Source organism: Anopheles gambiae, chromosome 2, assembly GCF_943734735.2.
Source record: "Anopheles gambiae chromosome 2, idAnoGambNW_F1_1, whole genome shotgun sequence".
Classification (NCBI taxonomy): Eukaryota; Metazoa; Arthropoda; class Insecta; order Diptera; family Culicidae; genus Anopheles; species Anopheles gambiae.
Genome location: NC_064601.1, coordinates 7,874,971 through 7,900,722, shown reverse-complemented (window position 1 = coordinate 7,900,722; position 25,752 = coordinate 7,874,971). Strand labels below are relative to the sequence as shown.

General features: G+C 46.7%; 1 protein-coding gene across 2 annotated transcripts; it reads left to right on the top strand.

Annotated features, from left to right (window-relative positions):
• The first annotated feature begins 2,331 nt into the window (after nucleotides 1-2,331).
• LOC1281498 (actin, muscle-type A2) lies at nucleotides 2,332-4,121 on the top strand. Of its 2 annotated transcripts, none has more exons than XM_061644834.1 (3): nucleotides 2,332-2,483; nucleotides 2,591-3,565; nucleotides 3,657-4,121. In XM_061644834.1, exons 2-3 carry the CDS (start codon nucleotides 2,641-2,643, stop codon nucleotides 3,860-3,862), a joined length of 1,131 nt encoding a protein of 376 aa, XP_061500818.1. In that variant the 5' UTR covers nucleotides 2,332-2,483; nucleotides 2,591-2,640; the 3' UTR covers nucleotides 3,863-4,121. The 2 variants fall into 2 exon arrangements, with proteins under 2 accessions (XP_061500818.1, XP_321420.4); XM_321420.6 differs by having other exon boundaries at nucleotides 2,334-2,483; nucleotides 2,587-3,565.
• The last annotated feature ends 21,631 nt before the right edge of the window (nucleotides 4,122-25,752 follow it).

The following is a 25,752-nucleotide window of genomic DNA, read 5'->3' as shown; positions in this document are numbered from 1 at the left end:
TAGTTTCATGCTGAAAGCTCGCCCGACGTTCGTGAAATTCTCTTTACGTGTTAAAAGTAGTGCGAACATTGGCACACTGTCCCCCTCCCCGTTAGCGATTGTATTTGCAAGCTGACACCTTGCCAGCTGTGGGTTTACAGATTTTACTCGAATATCCACCAACTTCACAAACATGTTGACCATAACCTTAACCTTGCAGCTGAAGCGTGCTGCTGGAACAAATCGACAACTAGAGAGTAGCAGCAAACTCGCCTCATTGTTCTCATCGCTGTTCGCAGTCTAATGCTCATCGCATTTTAAATGAAACTTGATATACTTTTGCTATTTTGGATAACGCTATCAGCCATCAGTTTTATCAGTAACTGCATTGAATCGATATGATTGATACTGAATCGACATGAACGGATGAAGAATGTATGAAATGATGTTCTACAGCGAAATGTTAATTTACTGTAGTTCGAATATTTGCCTGCATCGCCACAACCACCGGTCACCATTGAGCGATTAATTAAAAAAAATCCCTTTTCCCATCATCACATTCCGTCATTTTCTCGAGCAAACTTTGCAACAAAACTGTGCTACACAAACCCACCAAATGAATGCAAATTAAATGTCGAAGCCATATTAAAAAGGGCTTTAAGCGTGAAGAACCACCACGAAACGAGAGCTCGGGTAGCTTATGGTCCGTTTTGGATCTTTGGAAATAGAAAGAAACGAAAACAAAAACCGAACAAAATGAAGGGAAAGGAATACCCCGGGCAACCATCAACACGCTTCCCATTCAAAGGCGCTGCTAGTGTGTCTGGTTGGTCTGCGATTGCTTCCCCTGCTTCCCAAGCGTTACCGCGGGGGTCCGCCTGTCCGCCGCTCCAGCAAACGGTTGGATGAAAAGGGTTGACATGTTATTTCGGAATGCTGAGTGATTCATAAGATTCCATCAAAGCAAAAACCCTTCGGGGAAAGGGTTCCATTCTACCGCCAGTGCTTATTAGTTTGGTGGGGTAGCTGGTAGCACGTATAAATACACACACACACACATATATATATATATATATTCAAACGCACACACGCGGGTACAACTCTTGCCGACACGCTTTAATGCGCATTCCCGGTAGCCCACAGCCCGAAGCGGCTGGGGACACGGGTCGCGCACGACCACCGGGCGGAAAGGAATTTGAATATGTATGACAACATAGCTTCAACTTTTTGGTGCATCCTTTTTTTTTATTCCGTGCTGCGCTGTGCCACAAAGGGGGAGCCTCTGACCCCCTCCCTCCCCGACCGAGCAAAATATTCAACAGCGTCTCGTTACGAATGATTATAAAGTATTCGGATATTGAGCGGTTTCGGTTACACTGGTGAAATTGAATTCTATTATATTCACTGCCGCTCCGGAGAAAGGCGTTGTGTATTTGGCTGGAACGGAACACACTCACTGCCAGAACAAGATATGTTTGCACGGTATGAAACGGGGCTTTCGCTGCTTTCATCCAAATTAATAACAACCTAACTAGAGTATACTCAATCGCAACAACGACGCTTATTCATGGCGGCACAACGAGCGATGTTGTTAGCAGCAAGTTGTGTAGCAAATTGCAAACACGCCAATTTGGCCAGCCGGGTCTGCGCAGAATAGTTCCTTTGCTAGCTGGCGTAGTTGTGTAAGTGAAATAGTGATGCCTTTCGATCGCTCGCCGTTCGAGTTCGCACCATAAAAGGCATTCAAAGAGCGAAACAGCTGACCGATTTGGCGGCGCTTGGCACGCCGATCGATCAGACAATCGATTCGAGCCATATCGGGGTTCCCTTCGATGATAGATCGATTGTGTTTTTCCTAGTGCAAACCTTCTCACACACACACACACACACAAAGCTGTGCTAGTGTTGGAAAACCTGTGCCTTGAATGCACTGGCAGTCGATAATGCTGCTGCTACAAACACATCGATTCGATTGATCGATACACTCTTTCTCGCTGCACACTATTATAATGCTATTTTCGTGACGTTTTTCATTAATCTGTTTCCTCGGCATGTTGCCACCCCGTGCTGCGATGTATGCGCCTTACCACCCCGTCCTGCTTCCAACCCCGCTCTTATCTGCACTATCATCCGCATCCGAACGCACCCATCTTGCGGCAGACGCCGCAATCGATCGCGCACCGCTTCTGCTATTTTGGAGCTATTTTTGGGGCGCTGAGTATGTGCGGCGGATGCGAGTGTGGATGCGGTGCGATTTTCGCAAGAGACAAACGCATCCCAGGGCTCTCCCCGGCGGCCTTCTTCCGATGGCTCTCCGCGCCACCCACCCAAACACCGAGGTTCGGGTCTCTTGGCTCCGCCCGATCGGGTGCGATCCTTTAATGGTGATATGGCGTTCGATCTTTACTACCGCAGTATATAAGTTGGCACGCGTCAGTTTTGGCCCTCAGTCACCGCCTTGTAGCTGTCGGTTTATATCGCGTGCAGTATCAGTTTCAGTTGAGGTGAGTTGGTTTGCGCGGATTGTTCTTCGGTTCTTGGTTCAGTGCAAATACGCAGTGCAGAAAGCTTACATCTTTTTTTTGTTTTTTGTTTTCGTTGGCCCAGCCAGCCTTGGCCGTTTTTGTGTAGCAGCACCAGCACTCAACAGCAAGCCTCAAGATGTGTGACGATGATGCGGGAGCACTGGTCGTGGACAATGGATCCGGAATGTGCAAGGCGGGCTTCGCCGGTGATGATGCGCCGCGCGCCGTCTTCCCGTCCATCGTTGGCCGTCCGCGCCACCAGGGTGTGATGGTCGGCATGGGCAACAAGGATGCGTACGTGGGCGACGAGGCACAGTCCAAGCGCGGTATACTGACGCTCAAGTATCCGATCGAGCACGGCATCATCACGAACTGGGACGACATGGAGAAGATCTGGCACCACACGTTCTACAACGAGCTGCGCGTGGCGCCCGAGGAGCATCCGGTCCTGCTGACGGAGGCCCCGCTCAACCCGAAATCGAACCGCGAGAAGATGACACAGATCATGTTCGAGACGTTTGCCGCACCGGCCGTGTACGTGGCGATCCAGGCCGTGCTGTCGCTGTACGCGTCCGGCCGTACCACCGGTGTGGTGCTCGACTCGGGCGATGGTGTCTCACATACCGTGCCGATCTACGAGGGTTACGCGCTGCCCCACGCGATCCTGCGCATGGATCTGGCCGGTCGCGATCTGACCGACTACCTGATGAAGATCCTGACCGAGCGTGGCTACTCGTTCACGACCACGGCCGAGCGGGAGATTGTGCGCGACATCAAGGAGAAGCTGTGCTACGTTGCGCTCGACTTCGAGCAGGAAATGCAGGCGGCCGCCGCCTCGTCCTCGTCGGAGAAGTCGTACGAGCTGCCGGACGGACAGGTCATCACCATTGGCAATGAGCGCTTCCGCGCCCCGGAGGCCCTGTTCCAGCCGTCCTTCCTCGGCATGGAGTCGACCGGCATCCACGAGACGGTGTACAACTCGATCATGCGGTGCGACGTCGACATCCGTAAGGATCTGTACGCCAACAGTGTCCTGTCGGGCGGTACCACCATGTACCCGGGTAGGTGTCCTCTAGCACTTTAGCCACTCGCCACGCGTGCCGAGCTCTGTCCCTCGCTAACCATTCCCCGCTCTGTATGTACCCGTTCTAGGTATTGCCGATCGTATGCAGAAGGAAATTACCTCGCTCGCACCGTCGACCATCAAGATCAAGATCATTGCCCCGCCGGAGCGTAAGTACTCCGTGTGGATCGGTGGCTCCATCCTTGCCTCGCTGTCCACCTTCCAGACGATGTGGATCTCGAAGCACGAGTACGACGAGGGCGGCCCAGGAATTGTCCACCGCAAGTGCTTCTAAGCAAACAAAACATCTGGGTTCACCAAAGCCCAAGCCCAAACCCCCCACCCCACCCAAACCAACCAACCAAACAACAACTCACCAAGAAAAAACCAAAAACCTCCCCGCCGTTCAATTTATTTTCTGCTCGCGCGAAACGATGCTCGTGTGCGGTGTGGCGTCTCTGTTTCTTTTTACATTACATCATTATATTTTTTTAAAGCTTGAAATTGTAACATCTCGGGAGTAGCTAGCGAAGTAAATATATCTTTTTTGATTACATCATACTGTTCTTGCGGGGGGAAGGGGGAAAAGGAGGAATTCAATTGGAACCCGGACTCGGTGGATGGAACGCATTGGGAGAGTGAAGGTATGTAAATTATATCACCACCGCCGAGTTCAGCTTAGAAGCAAGTGTACACCCCGTTCGTTGAACAGCAGCCGCTGGCAGTGACGAAGTGACGAACAACTGTTTCCAGGACTTTCATCCATATGCAATCGAGTCTCTCAGCTTGGTAGTCGCTGTACTTCATAGTGTTATTTTTGCGCTACTCGTCAATGAAAATTGGCTCTCCTATCGGGTGGCTGGGCGGCTGGTTCTACGCGAAACAATACCTCACTGCGACGAGACGAGGCTAGCGCGACGGCACAGTTGCCGAACCACACCACAAGTTCGGGTGTGGATGCCGCCGATAGATCTCGTTTTGCACCGAATAATGCTAATTTCATGTAGATGACTTTTCCGCCACCGTGTGCGTCTGTGTCGTGTGCCATTGCGCACTTTGCATTGCATTTGTTTTCCTTGTTGCTCTCAGCCAAGACATCGGGCTGTCGGGAGCCGTGTGCCTTCGGGAATGGAAGTGTACAGCCCGTTTGCTTCCCCGTTCTCTTCTCGCCTTAGCTGCCAAACAAAACAATACAGATACCGCTGCGGTGTGCACGATGTGGCATTTCATCACAGGGAGCTGTGGAATGTTTACGTTCGCCTCTTTACCATTACCAGGTTCGGGGCCTTCGAGAGAGTGAAAAAATAATCTGCCACATTACATTTATAGAACGGGGTGCGCGTACGCACTGATGAGCGGGGCACCACAGTGCAATGTTTCACGGGGCTGCACTTTACCGATGCACTTGTCTCGGGCTAACTTGTGTGATTCGGACATTCTGATGCTTGCTGAAAGTCCGACGAATTGAAGCAGTTTTTTTGAAATCCAAAACTGTCCCGCCAGAAAAGCCAGAAAAGATAAAACGCCACCGTTCAAACATTTTAATCAAACAAATCAAAACCGCTGACTGTGGCGAAGGGGTGAACATAGACCTTTGAACCAGGGACAAGTTTGCTTGCCGAGCACACAAACTATTCAAACTGCAAGTTAACCTGCTCAAAATGCTATCAAAATTCTCCTTGTTCGTCTCGGCGACGTCCTCCTGACAACAATCGGAGGTGGCAGATTTGAAAGTAATCGAATCGGTTGGACAATCGTTTCTTCAGAGCGAGCAATCGTTTCGATTTCTGATGCTCTCGGTTCAGCATTTGTCTGTGTGAGTGTGTGTATGTGTGTGTGTGTCAGAGAGATGCACCGAAAAACTTTGCCATTCATCGCGATGGAACAACTTCAAACCCAATATCGGTTTGTCAGTTCTGATTTACGTTTGTGCGCCCATCATCCGTGCCAGTCTGGGACGCCAAGCGGGGATGATGATTGTCAGAAGTAAAATAATTTTCATTTTTAACGACTTTCTCATGACCTTTTTCATAAACTCTTTTAGCTTTCGTTTTAGTTTTTGTGTGTGTTTTTTGGAGGTTGGTAATATACAAAAGGATGCCTCGGTGCTTCACTATAAACGGTGCCCCCTTATCTGCCAAGCTCATGGGAGCGTTCTGCAAACGGCGCTTCAGCGCTTGATCAACAACGGTAATCCTTTTTCGCCGTGGCGCCAAGTCCCGCCGGTAATAAGAAAAAGTGACTCCATTTAGCTTTACTGTTCTCTGCGGCGGGCAGCACTCGAGCGTTTGGCACTCTCGTACGCTGTTAAGAAACGTGTGCCATAATAGTGAATAGACGATTATAATGATACTAAGGGCAGTGTGGTGCTAGCGGTTATTGTGCACGAAATTCGAGCCAAAAACCGGGGGATACTGGGGGATTACACTGTTTGGTCCCAGAAAACGATGATCCGTTCGTACGAGGTGCGTGCAGTCCGTTGTTGGAGTGCTAGATAATAGAAAAGTGTTGTTTTCTTTGTGTTATAGCTTTTGTATGCTCTTGAAGCTTGACTTTATTACGTGTCTTCAGAGAGTTGTTTTTTCCCCGTTGTTTATTTATAGCAAACGTCACGAAGGATCTTTATGAAGTAAAAGAAATATTTAAAACATTAATATTACTAAAAAAACACGAGTAGTACAAAGACCTTCGAACTACTGCCCCGTGCCGTGTTGTTGCACAAAAGCCCCCGAACCACTCAGCACAATGCAATGAAAACAAATCAAATAATGAATGGGCACCCGCAGACATACTAAAAACCAACCGAGTCTTCGCCGCAGTTCCCAACTCCAATCAGCGAATGCATTTTTTATTATAATATTTCCCATTTCCACCAGGACATGTTTACTGTGCCACGATGTGCCCACAATCGGGAGCACGGACTGCAACGCCGAGGCAAGCAAGAAGACCGTGGCGGGGCTACCACCGCAACGGAAATGGGAATGTCCTTCATCATTTACTTGGTGATGCGCGTGCGAACTAAAATAAAAGATAACCTTTTTGGATGGAGCCGGTGGGGAATTGCACACCACCGTACCGTACCACCGACTGCCACCGATCAGCCGTCACTTTAGCTAGACGATTGCTTAATCAATGAACCTGTGCTTGAATTATGCAAACCTCCGAGCAGCAGTATTTCTCCAACACCCCCAAAGAAGCTGAAGAGCAGAGGGAGAGAGAGAGAGAGAAAGGGAGAAAGAGACAGAGTGAAGAAAACAGCCTGAAAAGAACAGAGATGCTTGCAGGAATCGCAGCCCTTTGGAGCTATTGCGGAGTGCTTTTCGCTCGGGTTCGCTTTTGCATTCATTTTCCAACCGAAAGCACTTAAGATTTACGCCTCGGGACCATCGAGGGGGTGGATCGGGGGATGGTAAAGGAGGGCAATTTCGAAAGGTGTACGCGAGACTGTTGAATTAAACTTTAACAATTTTCTCCTGTGTGTGTGTGTGTGTTTTTTTTTAACACGTTCTTTCTTTGTCAGGATGGTCTATTTTTACCTCACCAAGTCGCTAACCTATTTAACCATGGGAAAACAGCAGCAGCAGCGGTAGCGAGGGTCCACTGAGGAGCAATTGTACTGCACAACTTGCGATATTGATTTTTTGCTGCTGTTTGCTTGTTTATTTGTAGCGTTATCCGGTTTGGCAAGGCTCTGGCAAGATTGGAGAAAAAAACACGAAACCGACGCCAAGGACAGCTGGAAAGTTCAAATCGGAGGACGGGGCGGTAAAACATTCATCAAGCGCCGAAAACTGAACCGTTTTGCTACCGGCAACCATAAATCATCAGCTCTGGGCCCCGTACCCAGCGCGTCCGCTACGTGTTGCTTAATGTAATTTATCATAATTAGACTTTTGATTCGAGTCGGGCCCGGTTCGGACTGTTTGAGCGGTGAAGTTAACGCAAGCCTCCGAGTAGGAGAAGCACTCAGTCAAGAATTGTTTGCATTGCTTCTCCACGGCACGGGAACTCGTTTTCGTTTCCTAATTTATTTAATGGTGTCTTGAGTTTTATTTACTAAATCCTCTTGCCCGCTCCCTTGGTGGAAAAAAACAATACATAATGTAGTAAAATGATTCATAAATTAAGTATGGTGCTGCGCTCTTCTGCAGCACAATTTCCGTACGCAATTCATCAGCAGCTCACTGCTCCGGCGTGTGCTACATCCTGTGCCTGTGAGTCATTAGGGGTAGGGATCGCCGGCTTGGGCAGTCATCGTTGGCCACAGCTGACAAATGCATTTTCTGCATGGGTTGCAATAATGTCTAGCTCGGTGCATCAGTTCGCCATTGTGAGTGTCCTTGCACTTCAACTGCCAGTCAGTCTGGTACCTCGACACACACACACACACCCAGCACCCAGCGAGGTGGCAACGCATTGCCCGTTGACCTTATTTATGCTACGGGGTTGTGTTTTAATTCAGATTGAAACTTATGTTAAATTGCTTAAATAAAACAACCGGAAAACATAATCTGCTCATTAGGAGCGACGCCTGTGACAGTTTGCAAATGAGCTTGGGTAGGGAAGGAAAAACCGACCCATTTTGTTTTGCTGTACGTTAGTTTTTTTGTTGCTTTTGTTTCTGTGTTCACTTCCCGGGATAACCACTCCTTGGAGCGTGTTGGGCGATGTGTTCCGGCTAGTCTCCGGCTAGCGCTCCGGGTAAGAGCAAAAATGGAAATGTGTCGCGGGCGGACGGAATAGAAGACGGGGTGCTGTAGAGCATCAGCATAAACCCACTCTTTATGGAACAGTACGCTTACCATTTTTCTCAATTTCGCAAACATTCAAAGCTGAAAGGCAGCTCAATTATCGTGGCGTTGGCATAGCGCTCGGTTTTGGTGGTGCTGCTGCTACGCTTCTTCCGCGTGTTGCGTGCCACTGCAACACGTTCGCCCGTCAGCAGCAGTGCCGGGAGTAGCACGCGGGGCTCTGGAAAGGACTTCATGCTGCCGGCTTACGCGCTGACAAGATAGCGAACTGACATTGGCTGTGTCGCCGTGGTGGCAAAAGGCGAGAGAGAATGAAAGCGAGGGGAGAGCTTGCTAAAGACACGCTGCTAGACCCGGCTCATCTCGGGACAGACATTTGGCTTAGCGTGGTGGGGGGCTGGTTGGATTCATCTCAACCCCCATACCCATTCTCTCCTCCCGACGCTTCAAAAAGAGGGGAGGTTGTGGAGCGTGGAACCAATGCAACCAAAATCATACAAGACGCAGCACAAAAGCTCGAACAAGGAACCCTCCCTAAAATAGATTTTCTTGCAAAACTCTCCCCGGCTGGACGCGAGTGTTGCGCGCACGATAGTTGGATGAGCATGAAGCGCGCGGCGACAAGGCGAACGGTACGAGCGAGCAGCGCTGCCAGAGGGGAAAGCTTTTCGCCGGCAAGCGTCTTTGAGCTTTAGCCGTAAAGAATATTTTCATGCCACCCTTTGCCAGCGCCAGCGAACGGATGGCGAAAAATCTTTTGCATAATGCAAAATAAACAGACATTCTTTATGAGCAGCTGTTAGTGCCCGGCACCAGTGCACTGGGCGTGTGTCGCCTCGCGTAGAAGGGTTTTTCTTGCGATCGAACGACAAGCCAGTTGACCAGAATCGCCCGGCTGGCCGCAGGATGGATAGTAGGAGCTTCTCCGGGTAGGCACATCTCCCCCCGGGGGTAGCAGTCCACAAGAAGGAAAGAAGGAGCTCGTAAGTTGTTTTCTTTTTGCTCGATCAAGTACCAAAACTTGCGTTTCCGTTTTTGTTTAGCACACAAAGCTCCTAACAAAACCTCGTTGTAGCAAAGAGTTGTTTAAAAATTCTTAAAACATAATCATCATCCTTGTGGGAGGGTGTGCAGGTGGACAGAGGACAAGCCTACGGAACGATAATGCTGGCCAGCGCTGCAGCACGAGCAGCACACAAAAATAACAGATTAGTAGTTGGCTGGTGGCAGAAGTTTTGGAACGCGGCAGTACCAGCGATCGCTCGTTAGCGCTGGCACTGACGATGTAAACAAATTTGTTGTTTTGTTTTACACTGGACGAGGGAAGACTTTGTAGGGCAAGTTTGTGGCTGTGGGTACCTCTGGCTGTGCGATAAAAGGGCTGAAAAATGAATGATGTTATTGTAAAGTGAGTATGTTTTGCTGAGCCGGTTTTTAAATTCCGACACTTTACCCGCAGGAAACGGGATTAGTTTTAACTGCAAATTATCGTTAATTTAAATAGATGATGACATGTGTAATATGCAATCTATTTGAAATATCTATATAACAAGGATTACAGATCACCGAGCCGTTCCGGAAAGGAAAATTTTGCGACATAAACTGAAAGCGCTTCCAAAACTTCAAAGGCCTGAGAACATTTGAAAAAAACTATTATGCGACTTCATTCTAGACTGATTGGTTTGCCGGAATGCGTTTCGTCATAATAAACCTTTGCAACACTTCAACTAAAACACAATTTCGTTCGCAATGCATGAAACATTCTGCACATATTTTCGATTCTAAGTCAAACAACACGATAAGCTTATTCTACGAATATTCGTTTGTTGCTTCTTGCTATCATAAACAGTGAACTGCTGCGCAGGAAAATTGCATCAAACATTCACGCCGTTCGATACGCCTTTCCAACGGTTCAACGAACAGGAAGGTGAAAGAGAAGAGCGAAGATCGCCAATAACGCGAACCACCCCCTCCAAAAACTTTCCCCGTAAAACGCAATCAGCAAACATCTTCGTTCGATGGTTCGCGCACACTGGAAAACGCGTGGTGGAATTTGTTTCCCGGCATGATTTTTTCGCTGGCTTTGTTTGCCCAAACTAGTGTAGCCGGCGGTAGGAAAACTCATCTTGGCGCGTGATTTAATCCAAGCGCGTTGGATGAAAATTTAATATTTTAATTCGCACACAAATAAAATACAACTGCCGCGTGCAGCGTCGTTCGCTGCCTCAGCCCTCACTCTCTCGTTACGCTTCTATAATGTATCGACAGCGGACGTTGAGTCCGCATGGCCAGGAAGTGTGGCAAGTTTTGCATAATCTATTGAATTTTGGCAAAGCGAACTGGAACTGGTCAGCGAAACTCGATTTCGCAATGCGTTTCGTTTATTGGTACGGCGAGTATGAACGGGAGGGTTGTTTCACGGACTGCGGTGCAATGCTGCCGGTCAACATTGTGTCAACTACCGTGGAGCAGCAGATAGCGATAAATGCATCACATTTTCAGTGTTCAACCCCTAAACGCCCTGTCAAGCGTTATATGCATTAGTAACGTTTATTGAAAAAATCAATAATGCATTCGATGCTCTGCGATGCGGTCTGCAAAAAGTTGACCGATTGATCACTGCAACAGCTGTAAACACCTTGTCCAAAGTGTGTGTGTGTGTGTGTGCGCGTGTGTACAAAATCATTTACAATGACCTCTGACAAATTGCGTGTTGACTAATCATCACACGAGCGCGAACTTAGCATAATGGTGCATTAATGTTCAATTAATTTGACGTACTTACCGCAAATTATTACTTAATTGCCTGATTGCATATTCATCAACAAGGCACGCGACACCGTCCATTGTGGACTCTAATTGGCGTATAGGTAAGCGGTGGCAGCAATACAGCTTACCTAATCACTCGGAGTGTGGTGCAGCATGCAGGGCACTTGTTAGTATGTTAATAGAAAGCTTTAGTATGTTGGAAAAATCCTACCATTCCTGGTTCCCGTTAATGTTGTTGGTAGATTAGCTTCTCCTCGTAGATGTTCGTTTTTTTCTTAACTATTACTATTTAATTTAAAAGATACCAACATTCAAACACAACACAATACAATACAGTAGCGCTTGTTTGATGTTCACTTCCCTTTGCCGAATGTTTTATGCGCCTGTTTACGAGCAGAGTTAAAATACCTTGTGCCCCCCCAAAAGGTCCCGACTCCGTGTCATCATTGATAAGTTTTAATGGCCCCATCGGTAGGCTTCTTGACCACAGCAGAGCTTTGAGTGAACACTTGGCCGGGAGCATCGTCCGTAGATAAAGTTTGCGAAACTTATCGACTCGTCCCGGCACGCCCATGGTTTTGCGGCGGACGAGTGTGTCTGTTGCCCGTGCCGGAAACCAAGTAGCCAAGTATGTAACGGAACTTAAAGCGGATTAATTAAGTTGTGCAAACCGCTTGCAGAACGAAACCATTCTGCCGGCATTTTCATACGCTCGTGTGTTGCTGCCTTTGATCCAGCGAGATAAAGGGACTTTATTTTTTAATAGTTTGCCTAACGATGGAGGTAAAACTTGGAAGTAGGTCGGACTGATGCGCCACCCATTCGCAGGCGTGTGTTTGATAAGAGACTAGAAGCGTTTTCGCCAAACATCTCTGGGGAAGCATTTTGAGCTGAAATTAATAGTGCTATCATCAAAGTTTCGTTTTTTTTGCTGTAATATCTACATCGAGCCAATTTTGGGCATGATTGCTTTTGTTTGATTTGTGGTTGTGCACCGGGAAGTAATGGGATTTTCTTAGCTTGGGCTAGAAGTAATGGGTTTAATTTGGGTTAAGATAGCACATTTATCGCTGGTTGTATCTGATGGTTGTATCTTGAAGGTGTCCCCTACAATCTGTAAGAAGCATGTCAATTTTTAAACTATTCATTGATGAGTTGACGAGAGCTTAACATTAATTTGCAATCTGTTTTAAATTTATACAAAACTACAAAATACTAAACAATGTTGGTAACATTTCTATAATATTGATGCATTGTAGTATCAATAATTAAAAAATGGTTTTATTTGAAACATTTGATTGATGCAAACCGAAAGTTTCAAGTATTAGATGACAATGTTGGAGGGGTTAGCTTGTTAAATATTTAACCACTTTTGCCACAAAGTGCAATGCACAACATCAAGAGAAACTAACAAAAAACTAACAGAGTTTTAAGTCATCTTCAATGTATGCTTTTGTGATTGCATTCTTAAAACCAGCAACTTGATCTGTGACAGGCACTTTAAACATTTCTTCTAGTTTCTCTTACACCAGTTGATAAAAAAAGTTGAAATAGGGGATTCCTCTATAGATTAACATGTGTTTATTTTTACATCACTTCTACCGGGCAAGTTAACCATGTCCACAAGCTCCCAGCCAACGTTTCCCCAACTCCGAAGAATGCATGGCACATTGAAAAGCATTACTGCAGCTTTGGAGAAATGCCAGGTTGATTTTTTGTCCCTCCTCGCAAGTCCTATGCCTGGTAGTCTGGTTGCCTGCAATCATCATTGTGCTGGTCGTATGCCCGGCACTGCACCGAGAACAAGCAGCGCAAGATGCCTAAGGCTTTTTGCAGCTCTTCAGCCTAGCTTCATTCTTCATCTGCAGGCGCTCGGGAAGCTTTCGTTGGACGTTGTCGCCCGTTCCGGTTCGCAGACAACGGTATCCCCATTCCCGTGACTGTATGACAAAAACTGAATGCGAGTGTGTAACGTGATTTTAGTTATAATGGAATTATTTCGTGAAGATTATGCAAATCTGCTTTGACAGTGCCCTGCCCAGAACCATCCTCTAGTGGAATGAAGCGCATGTTCTTGAGGCAAAGGAAATGGAAAAGGGATTGTAGTGGTTGGAGTTTAGTTAGCAGCGATGGCGATTATGTTTTAATGAGGTAGAAAGCCTTCGGTTGGTCACGGGTAGTTTGGAAGATCATGTAAGTGTTTTCCCTGCCACACAATCCTGCAACACTTATAATGCTTTTTTCTGTATTGTTTATTCTTCAGGTGGCTTTCATTTTATGCGCGGCATTGACCTTGCAACAACAACAACAACAACAACGCAGAATAAAATAAGAATAAAAAAATAAAAACAGGAATATCAATCGCATACCGCACAACCACAAACATTATTTAAACCTGCATGGATTATTTGTTGCCATTTGGTATAAATTAAATTAAAAATGCAACATTGAATTGTACAACAGCAGGCCGGGATGCGCTGGGTACTGTTTGCTTTAGCGAAAGCTCATCATCGTGCTGAGGTTTTCCGCAGCTTTCCTCCGTTTCTGCTTCCGCAGGAAGAAAGGCTAGGGGACGCACCTGAATAAATATAAAATAATTTAACAATCGTTTATTAATTCCCACACCCGTCGGAGCTGGGCAAACCCGTTGCCACCGGTTTGGGCACCACCCGCAAGCCACATCGGCAACAACATTCGGTAGCCACATCACGCAATGCACCGACCACCACCACAGCACGCTGTACATCATTATTGATCGCCACCGTCAAATGCAACGGCACACGTTTGCGACCTTCCCACCGTCGGTCAGTTCCCATTTCGGGCGAATAAATGCAACCAACTTGCCCGGATCGGTTGGTCATTTCCCCGACCAAGCCTGCTAGCTTGAATGGATGACCTCCAAACATGATGCAATGAAGCAGGCAGATTCACACACACACATACACACACACACACACACACACACACACACACACATCGTACAAGTGGTGACGGGGGCGGAGAAAACGATAGGATAATTTGGTGCTCGATAATAAATAACCGCACACAGTTCCGATGTTCATTGGGAAATAGATAGAGAGAGCAAGAGAAAGACACAGAGATAGAGAGAGAGAGAGAGAGAGAGAGAGAGAGAGAGAGAGAGAGAGAGAGAGAGAGAGAGAGAGAGAGTGAGAGAAATATCGAGCGAGGAAAAAGAGCCTGTCAGGTGAATTTGAATAAATATTTGTGTCTGTGCAGGTTTGGAGTTTTCGGGCAAAGTGGAATAATATGGGTCGGAATGAGCTTACCGTACGGTTAACCGAGAATTAATAAACATTGACCACAATGCGCGGTCAGGAGAACGTATCGATATCGCTGCATTTCATTGCGTTTTAATGAGCTATCTTCCGGGATGCTGGAGTGAGCTCGCTCCCCATCGGGGCCGTTTGGCAGTATGGGGCAATATCACTTCAGGAGCAATCATTTCGGTATTATTTTAAGAGCAACTGCGCTGTGTTTACGGTGCACTTCCGGTGCCCTTCGCCATGGTAGTCGCCCTGATGCTGCTGACCTTGAATCGCCCCACTGCACGGCGGCTTCGTTTGCTTCAATTTCGATGAATTTCATTCCAGCCCACCGACCGGTGGATCGTTTCAATCCAACGAGATTAGAGATTTTGCCAGTCTATTAATATTCATTTTAAAATCGTATCACTCCTTTGAGACGCCACGACCACGAAGCTCGCTTTCTTACCTTGCAGGGATACTGCTTCCCCGCATACAGTTTCATGAACTTAATCTTTCCCACCGGTACAGCCTTTATTGCTACCGATAAATCGTTTGCTAGATCGTCGTCATCGTTGTATTCTCTTTCTTCTTCCGAGCGCAGAAGGGAGGAAAGTGATTAGTCGTGCCGGTCAGGGCGAATCTGGTGAATTATTTGCTGCTGTCTAAATTTTTCCCACACCCACACGTTATTGGGCGGAAGGCAGTGATTCCCACCTGTACTTGGGCACAACATCTCTCAACTGCCGACTTGCCAATTTCTTTCCCCATTGAAATGAACCATAATGAGAACGCAAATCGAATTTTCCCTCGGGAACACAAAAATGACGCGTTATGTCCTCATTTCATGCTAGAAGTTTCTTTTTACTTTTCCGAGGATTAAATTGGCAGCATATGCTCAGTGGAGATTAAAATGCTGCTTTTGTAAGGTAGTTCAGTGGCATATTTTTTTGCTAAGGTAGATAGTGAAGTGAAATAACAGTAGGGATTATTGGCGGTATGTTTTCTTTGTGATGGTTAAGTCAATTTTTGCACATTATGCACACACGACAGAACTGTAGCAGCTGCAACTTTGAATTTCTTTAAATAGGCGCTTTTTAATCGACTTGCTTTGCATTAGATATAGCAACACATTTGCGTATCGGCATAAAAGAGCCAGTACATACCGTTTCAATTAAATCCGTACACAATCTGTTCCGCGCCCGAGCGCTGTTTGGCTGCAGCTTGGGAAATGGCACAGAATCGAAGCAAAACTTTTTTAATCAGGTGATCAGAAGTGTTTATCGTTTTTCAAAGCACTCAACTTTTGTCAGATATTGCGGCACACGTGTGGAAATAATCGTGGTTTTTTATTGAATCACGATTAGGAGAAGCTATCGGATAGGAGCTTTGCTTTGCACAATTATAGAGCATTGGAAGGACATTGAAAGAACAGGTTTTGTGTAACTTTGTTGTCTGGCGCAATGCGGTTCGAAAGTGAATCGGGCTGTTTGTAAACTTTGATGACTGCAGCTTTTTGAAGTCTCAAAACAAAATTTCACAAATCTCTTGGAATTGGGTGCATTGTATTGCTGAAGTTGAAGAACGAACCTGTAGTTTTTGTGCATCAACTATTTTAATTTTAAACTTACTAGAACTCTCGGAGCAAACATATCCAGCAATGACTAAACGTGTCAAACTTTCTCCCACGTCCAAACCTTACTACTACGCACCAGCTTATATAATCAGTGGATAGTCTCTGTGCGATGAGCAATTTACGCCCTTGTGTCAGCTCTTTAAACAAAATCCTAATTGTGTATAGGTTTAGGTGGAATTATCTCAAACACACCGCATTCACCTGACCCGTTGGTTTGGTTTGCCGGCAAACAGTTGTCCAGCTGATCCGACCCTTTCAGGTCTTCAAGAGACGGTACAACAACACCACCACCACCACCAACACGTACTACACTCGCCATGAAGGAGGAAACCGTTTAGCTGACACATGTAAATAGCTGCTGACAGGAGTTAATTAACCATTCTTCGGCGGCAAGCGAAGGCGTTAGTTTCGGACGCCATGTCATGTCCGTTTGCTGATTGTTTCGAGCAGCGGTTCCGCAACACCCAGCTGGGCCACCTGCTGCAAATAAACGGTCGCTCCCCATCACACGTTCCCCGTCCCGTTGTGCCACCTCTCCATCCCAGGACTGTATCCTTCGGGTAGAATAAACATTCGACACGAAATTTTCCTCACACTGGACGAGGTGTGGAAATTTGTATGCAAATAAGAAAAGTGGTCCTGTCCTGTGCCGCCCTGTTCCGTTGTGTCCGTCATAAACGGTGCGGTGTGTCCCGGGCGTGTGAGATTAAATCCACTTGCACCGCACTGCTCACGCAACCAGTCCGAGTCCGTCTCGGAGTCGGTGGTTTTCCATCGCTACCTGTGTTTCTGTGTTTGAATTCAAGCACTGCGGGAAAGGTTGATGAGGTTGATGGGGCAATGTCAGTGAAAGGTTGAAAGCGACAGCGAGTGAGAGACAGTGCCTTCCGAGTGTTGGAATCGCGCATCTGCAAGCCACCGGGCCAGCCCAGCAGTGCTTTTCTGGCAAGGATAACTGCTTTCAGTTAATTAAAATAGAGCAAACAATTAGGTTTAATTATCAGTGTGAAGGTGAGCGCCGGGGCTAAGTTGTGCACACATTGTATGCATACAAATACCGATAAATGAATGTGTGTGGTTGTGTGAGTGTGTGTGTGTGTTGAGTGTATTGGTGTATTTTCTCTGTTTTGTACGGGTTGCTGTGGCTATCGCGAAATGCTCGTGCCTTGCAGCGGACAGGGCAGGCCGTACGAGAGCATTTCACATGATATTCTAGTCATGCTCAGTTGAACTGATTAAATTGGTTGCAATAATTAAAACAACACACACACACACTCACCCATCCTCCCAGATTTAGGATCGGTCGAAAGATGGGAATTCTCATCCACTGGTCAAGCATCGACGGCGTGGCTTTCCGGTTCCGGTTTTCATTTTAACATACTTCAACTTCGCTGTCCGTTTTTTTGTTTGCTTGATTCTAGCAGTGCTTAACGTTTCTCCAAGAATCGCACACAGCAGTCAATTTGTTACACGCTAATGATCGACAAAACTAGCTTCACTTGAGATTGGAAAGCAAAGCGCCCAAAGTTAATTTAATTCCACTACTAACCGCTTAAAATGTGACTAGAATTAACGAAATTTGTGCGTAGACATTGCGGCCCGTGATTACCACATTTTTGTAGGAAGCGTTTTTCCAGCCTCTTTACTCCACGCAACAGACTTCCCTGTAGATTCCTGTAATTCTATAAATTGGAGTGTTTGTGGTAGTGGTAGCAGAGGCGAGTAACTAGAAAATTCAATCCTTACGAATGGGTGGAAAATTAATGAAACAGTGAGCAAACTGTGCAGCAAGGAAATGGAACGCGCCGAGAGCACTTACAGAGCAACACGGATTCCAAATTCCAAATGGAAATAATGTCGGAAACGGAACGAACATTCACTATGTTATGTGTTTGGTACTTTATCGGACTGTTTTTTTTCCTATCTTGTTAGTGTTAAGACCGAGTGGTTGTACAGCGAGTGGTGTGGTTTGTGCTTTGTTCGTCCTAGTGTGCCTCTCCCTTTCTTTCTGCTACTTTCGCAGCATCCAGCAGCACAGCGCGCCCCATCGTATTGTAAACATCTGTACCGGCACAGTTGGCACCTCTGCTGTGCTATGCTCCCTAAAAACGGGTCTTAATCCTACCTAAGTCTTGACCCTAACGTGGGGAGGTGGGACGTATTTTTTGGAGTGGTGATTGCGCTTGTTTAGTGACCAATTTGTTTTGTAGATTATTATAATGAACTCACGATGTACCGCGGGTGGAGAGCAGCAAGCACGACGGTCCGGAGTGTTAGTCTCCGTCTGTAATTTAATCTTACATTCAGCGTGGTAATTCTTGAGCCCGAAAGAGTGTTGTGGTCAGTGTTTTGTGCAGCTTTTTGTTTGCCTGCACACCTGCTACACCCGAGGGAACAATCCTTCGAGGTGAATGCGGCGAGCTAATCCCTGCACACTCCGTCGTTCATTTGCTGCCGGTATTTTGAGAATTGCTTTTAATTTCCAAAACAACTTGAGAATATTACACCGCTGCGCCGGGCGGGCGGGGTTCGTGCTGGTCGTACGTTTGGCTGCTAATTTATTCCGATTCACGATTCGACCACAAGGCGAAACGCGTGAGCGGCTAGTGCGGGTTTGCGTCCTTTTTTCACCCCCGACCGTTGTTCAGCGTTTCATTGTAGTAGTTTAATTATCAATGAATTTTTACCATCATTTACCAGGCGCACCTGTTCCACCTGCTGTTGGTGCCTGAGTTGCAGGTGGGGGGCCTTCCCCAAAAACTTGCCCCTAATTGTGTCGGCAGCGAGCCGGAATGTCTGATAAGAATAGCGAGCCCCGGCAGTGAGCAAATTTTAGCAGCACGATTTAAAACACTGTAAAGTTATGGTGGAACGTACCGTTTGCCACATCATATGTGCTGCCTCGCCGTCGGTTTGCCTGGCGCAGGGCTGACAAGTTCTTTACCAACCGAATGAAGGTGATTATTCATACCCGGTTGCTTTGCTGCCGGGCGTGATAATTTATTCATCCCTTTACCACGCGACGACGACAGCGTTGACTCATTTTACGCTTCAACGTTTCGCTCCGGTACAATGTAGTTGGCAGGAATGGGGTTTGCACACATCGCTGCGCCTCAAACTACAAGAGCACGGTTAAAAGTTGCTACTGCGAATCCATGCCATCCTTCGTGCGCATTGCTGCTCCATCGCAAGTGAGCGCGCTGTTTCTAGCGAAAGTGTGCAATATATGGCTGGCCGGATTTCCTGAATCAAACGGGAGATTGCATTTTTTTTTTCATGCACTTTTCTTTAGAGACACTGCAAGCCGAGAAGCAATGTTTCACTCAATCGTGCGAATTGATTTTGCTCGATCATGAACGAAAACATGTTTTCTGTTTGCTTGTGCGAATTCGAGAGGTTTCCCAACATCGTTAGCGTTGCGCTAGATGCTGGAAGGATCTTCAGTGGTTGGAGAATTCCGTTTTTTTTTTTGGCTTCAAGTATGACGTGCATCAGGGTGTTCCTGTACCTTGAGGATATTCTTTTTGCAATCTTTCACAGAATCAAACCCTTGTACTAAAGTGCGAGATCCAGTGGGCGGCTGATACGTCTATCGGTCCGGTTAGTGATGGTATAAAGGGAGATTAAACCCAAAATCGATAAGTATTCACCGTTCATTAGAAACTGGTAACCATTTTGCAAATGCTTTATGAGTTTGTTCGGGTTTGGGTTGTTTGCTTTAAAAATAGGTACTGTGTTGGTCATAAATGAACAAAAATCTATAGGATGAATTTCTCGGTAAAATGAAATACTTTCATGACAAAAACTCACTCATACTTACGATTGTTTTAGGTTGCAATGCTTCAAGAAGTCAAAAGAGAGCTTTTTAATAGAAACAGAAAATGAATATTTCCTTGACAAAACAGAAACATACAGCAAACTTCATTGAGAATTTTAGGAAAACTCTTGGAACGAAGCAAAAATATTGGAACGATTTTGAACAATGATTTCTAAGTAATACAGCCATAAATTATTCACCACAAGCGTGCCTCAACGCAAAGCCTCAGCTTTTGTCGTTTGTTCTCAGCTGCGAGCTCTAAAACTCATCCAATAAATTCGATCATTTTCCTCTAACTCTTAAGAATCGAAATACGATGGCTCCTGCCGATGTGTGCCGATGCTCGTACGTTTCAATTACCATGCTTGGGTCGAAAATCAAAGCAATGATGGTGCACAATTGCGATATGTACGTGTGCGCCTCAGCCTCAGCCGTTACTTTCCCCTAATCAAAGCCGCAGAAGTACCAGGAGAAGCTCTGCCCACGGAAGGAAGCTTGCTATAGAAGGCACCTATATGACTGTGAGCGAAAACAGGCTTCAACATTACCAGCCACACCAATGATTGGTAGAGAGCAAACACAAAAAGAAAACAATCTCGGTGACGTGGCAACGGCGACTCGGTGCTCGTTTGCTATTGCACATAACTATCTTCCCCAGACTGGGTGCACTACTTTTGGAGCAAAACATGTGTATCCCGTCCATAAGCGTCCCGGCGGTACGGTAGAACACTAACTTCGATTCAACGCTTTCTCCAATGGGTTCGCTGCCTTCCTTTGTGGGAGAATGAGGTTTATCCTCCAGCATATTGCCATTGTCGATCTGATCTAGTGCAACGAATCGGCATGGCGTGGGAGTGTTTGATGAAACAGAGTATGCACCGAGAAATACCGAGTGTGTGTGTCTATTCCTCAAGTACGCGTCGCGTCGCTGGCTCATTGATGTGGTATCCGAAGTTTACCTTTCGATGAGAATCTTCAGGCCGTACATGTGTTCTGCATCACACATGATGCCTTTTCACCGTGCTTTCTACCGCGGCTTGATGTACATGATGCGAATTTTTCCCTCCCTGCGCCTTCCTACCGTGCTTGGGCAGCATCTGGTGTTGTTTTGTTTTTGTGCGACATTTCCCGCACCCACTCTTTATTGATCTCGTGCGTTTTTTTGTTGTTGCTGCTACTGCTGTTGCTACGCCTGCCCACAGCAATTTCGAGCCCAGACACGCTTTAAGTTGAGCCGTTTGGCCGTTTGATGTGTGGCGTACGAATAACATTTGCAGCTGGAATTTCGTATCATTGCACACACTCTTATCATGATTGTCGTAGCAACCGCTACTTTGTTGCTGCTTCACTCGAGCAATAAGCTTAAACCAACAGGCTGGCAGCGATGTGCGTACCTGTGCGTACTGGAACATTGTCGGAGCATTCTCTGCGGTTTGCCGATCGTTTGCAATGTTTACGCAACTGCTTAAGGTTCGCTAATATGTGCCGTTATTTCCTGCGGTGATGGCTGTATGTGCCTACCCGACTTGCTGTAGTGTTATTCATGCCAGTCATGTTATGCTTCTATACACAGGAAACTGTAGTCACCAAGAAAATTAGTCCGAAATGCCTTAACTTGTTTATTTCTCCAAGAATTCTTTGTAGTTTTAGATTGTCGTTTGAAAGTATTAATTCAGGCGCAGAATCAATATTATGAAAAATATTCTCTTTTGTGACAGATTTTTTTTTTAGTAAAAACTTATCAGGCGTTCGAGTTGTACCTGAAGTGTTTTAATCTCTCTCTCGCTCTACGGTTACTTATAGGAAACAACGGGAACCTTCCCCAACGGAGGCGAGTCATTCACATAGAAGCATTTTCTCGAAGCGCTAACGGCTAACGGTTGGTAGGTTTAATATTTATGGCACATATTCGTCTGTATCGATTGTTCGCAATCGCACAACCTGGCCGCTGGTCAATCCACCACAACCTGACCGGAATGATCGACACCATGCTGCCGCTCTGCAGAGGAAGGTGAACGTGTGCTGCCCGTTGAAAATGTAGTGAGAAATGTGTGCATCGGTCGGTACAAAACAAATGGTCGTAATTCTTCTCCCGCTGCCTGGCGGGCAAATGTTGTGAAGGCAATAGAGCTCTACCGCTCTGCTCTGCCTCTGCCTAGCCGCTCTTGGAAATGCTTGGAAGGGTCGTTAGGCAAAAAGAACAATATAGAAGTCCCTTTACCCTCGCGCACGATCTTGGATGGGTTGATCGATCCCTCGTTTTTGCCCGGGACTAAAAAAGGTGGTCAGGCATGCGGGCACATTTATCAAAACAAACAAACGCACACATATATTCACAAACGCACCACGCATACAGAACGTAGCGCACACACACACAAACAACAGGAGCTGTACCGACCGGTGACCATAAGGAGGGAGACCCGAATTCCTAATTCCGTTTCGGTGCCGTGTCGCTCGGCAAAAGGGACACGCTGGTTTATACGCACATGCGCTAGGGCCTGCATCATGACTTTCGGAACAGAGAGAAACAAGCATTTTAAGGAAATTGATTGAAGAAGTATAATGAAGCAGGGTTTACAGTGTAGTCGGGACGATGGCAACCCGATGTGCCTGCATTGAAAACGGTAGCGTTGATACGGTTAAAGAGATTCCAATCGGTACATGCTGGGATGCGGTATCCCGAGCAACCGTGTGCAGTGACACTGACGGATTGTTATGAAGATGTTAGGAATGTTGTCCACAGAGAGCACCATCTTGCTTCCAGCTACCGTGTATAGAGTTTAATATGCGAAGAAATTCCTAGCTTGTAGCTCCAAGAAAGTGTATTCTACATATGAAGTGCTGCAGCGTTCCACAGAGGACGGAAACATCCTTATCGTCTGCCAGGGATAATTTTACGCCTCAACTAAGCTGATGCACGAGCGAGACTTATTGGAGAGTGATTTATATCGTGATCCTGGCTTCGCGACATCCTCACCCTCGACGACAGGGCATTGAAAGATAGGGCGTTGGAAAGAAGATATCGTTGGGATGCACTTTTCCAAAAATCAATTATCCACTTAATCTCCTTTTCTTCCAACCTATCATCGTAACAGAGCGAATGCATCGGAGAAGGGGCAATGGGAGTGACCGTACCATTATCGTATCATAAACCTTCCACTCTAATGGGCTCATCTGTGTATTGTGTGAGTGTGTAGAAGTGTGCGGCACAAGTTCGGTGCTAATAGCCCAACACTTAGTTCCCTTTCTGTCGTTGTAACGTAACGGATATCGGTTCGGACCATTTTTGTGAGGTTGCCCGTAATCGAAACCAAACACTCTCTTCCTTCGCTCCAGCCTGAGCAGTAAACCACAATAGCAACAGCGGAAAGCAGGGAAGCAGCTAACAATGGTCAACCGAAGCGCGCTGTTCCGAGAGCGCCCGGGCGGGGACCGCTGGTATGAATAATCATGATGTCATGGTCGTTTAGGGGTGTGATTAATAATCATGATTCATGGGGAAGTTTATCGAATAGTTTTCGCTTCACTCTTTGCTCGCTCGTTTCGCTCGGGCGCGTTGTGTTTGTCCATGTGTCCTGTGGGTAAGGCCAGCCACGGCCGGCGCAGCAAGCAGTTCGACAATCGAAAGGGATCGAATTTGGGCACGTTTCTAATCCAAAACATTTGTTATTGAGCCGGGAGTGAAGGGAAGGGGGGAGCGTGAAATGTTTCAAGCCTAGAGCACCTAGTCCTAGGACGCACGGGGAACAATATTTCGGGTGGGAGGGAATGTTTGAGCGGCATGTAACCGGGAGCATGTCGAACCGATCGAACCGATAAGGGAACGAGCGCATCTCGCCACACCTCGAAACCCTGCAAAGGATCCTCCGCAGAGACACCTTTTTTGGGGCCTCAGAAATGGAAGGAACGTGTCACGCAGGCACGCACGTGAACAGTCAACCGTTTGCCGTCGTGCACGGTTTGGGCTCTGCCCTAAAGGGCATAGGCGCGCGGGTGTAGAATGAAAAATATCCCTCGTTTCAAGTACTCTGGGCAGCTTATCAAACGTTCGGGATCCACGATATTACACATTTCCCATTACTACACATTATGTCCTAAGAATCCCAAAAGCAGCCTGCGGCCTCTGCGCTAATGGAAAACTGGTCTTGTGGTGAAGGTCGTGGTCGGTGGGTTTTGCTTCCGGTGTTGCCCTCCGTGCGTAGGTCCGCATAAACGCTACCGAAGCTATGCATCTGATTTGATGAGTGCGCGTTTGATAAGACAAGCCGTAGGTCTACAGTCTAATTCCACTCCAAGTATTGCCACACGCTCGACGCCGCTGTTGTTATTATCTTCGCCGATACCGATCCTGGCATTTTGCGTCCGATTTGTGCGTGTGTATGTGTGTGTGTGGGACAGGTTCTAGGATTGTTGTGGGATTGAAAAGTTATTAGCGCTTCCGTTCGTGGTAAAGCCGGGACATTTTGACAGCGGTGGTGGCGGCGGGTTTTGAACACTAATTGGATTCTCGGCGGCCCTGATCCATTCCCAGATCTGTCCGCACGTTGTCACGCACCGCGTGTAATTTGCGACAGATGTTGATAATGATTGAACAGTGATTAAGGAACGATGTGTTTTCGCGCTAGAATCGGTCAGCTCGTGGATAGATTGCGATTGGTGGAACATTCACTATTGTTTAGCAACTGGCACCAGAGTGGACAAGGGAATATGCTGGGAAGTACTCACTTACGGGGAATGTAATTAATTATCTACGGCAATTGAAAGCAATGGCTAGAAGGTATTGTGATAGGTTTGAGAGGATTAGAGCGGTGATTGATCCGGTAGAAAGCCATCAAGTTGAGGATTGTTAGAAATCTGGAGAATGTATACATTGGTACAATATTTCAGAACGAAATGTAAGTCTGCAAAAAAGAGTATCGAAAAGTACGTTGCACGACGAAGATTTGATTTGATCTTGATCTCCCAAAAACTCGCTTTGAAGGTAACTCGTCATTTACAACAGTACCCGTGTTAATCACTTTTGGTTTTGGGTTCAACACTTACGTCTCATTTTAGCTACTTCTACTCTCATTAAGATTTATGATCTCACTCATTCCCCCTGTCCAGTGCTTATAATTAAGGTCTTAACACAAAATTCTCTCTCTTCCATTGAAACACACACAAACACACACTTCCTCTTAATTGTGTCCCTGTCATCATGCTCCCGCCAACAATTTCGTGGTCAAAGGTTACCATGGCTAACTAAAATTAACAACAGCCTGCAACAACCGCACACCATCACAAACGGGGCACCGGGAAAAACAGCTTCATCATCGCTATGGAAACGTTCCGGCCACAAATAGTTTTCTCATTCCGCCCGTTCACAGGACCGGGATACATGACAGCGCACATGGTGACAACACCGCCATGTCTTGCCTGCAGAAAAACCCGCATTGTTTCGGAAGCGTGTCGTCGGTTTTAAGGCGATTTGAAGCCTTGCGTAGGTCGGGTGGGACCCTACGCGGGGTACGTCATGTGCGTCGTAATGACGGATGACTTAGTTAAAAACGAAACCGTTTTTCCGAAGCCCATGGTACACACAGATACACTCTCAATTTCCTGCTAATGTGGTATTGTTTTTACGATGCTTCACTCCGACCAGACCCTTATTGTTCGCAACATTTTTGTTTTTTTTTGTATTATTTGGTCCAAAATTCCACACTTCAAACATGCCATTTCATGGTGCTTCATGGGGGGGGGGGGGGGGGGAACTTTCCAACATCCTTGACCACAGCCCCTAACTGTTTGCTTGCGCACCAACATCGGCCCGTCAACGGTGGCGGTTGGTTTGGTGTAACGCGAAATGAAACATAAAATAAAAGTGTCACAAGGAATTCGCTCCTTCAACCGGCAGCGCTCCCACGCGTGTTATTTCAATGCTCGCGTGATGTATGCATGTGTATGTGTGTG

Bases quoted from the DNA above. Each gene is read 5' to 3' on its own strand.
- LOC1281498 (XM_061644834.1), top strand. From the start codon at position 2,641: ATGTGTGACGATGATGCGGGAGCACTGGTCGTGGACAATGGATCCGGA. The intron at 3,566-3,656 runs GTAGGTGTCCTC...TACCCGTTCTAG, and splicing joins CGGTACCACCATGTACCCGG to GTATTGCCGATCGTATGCAG.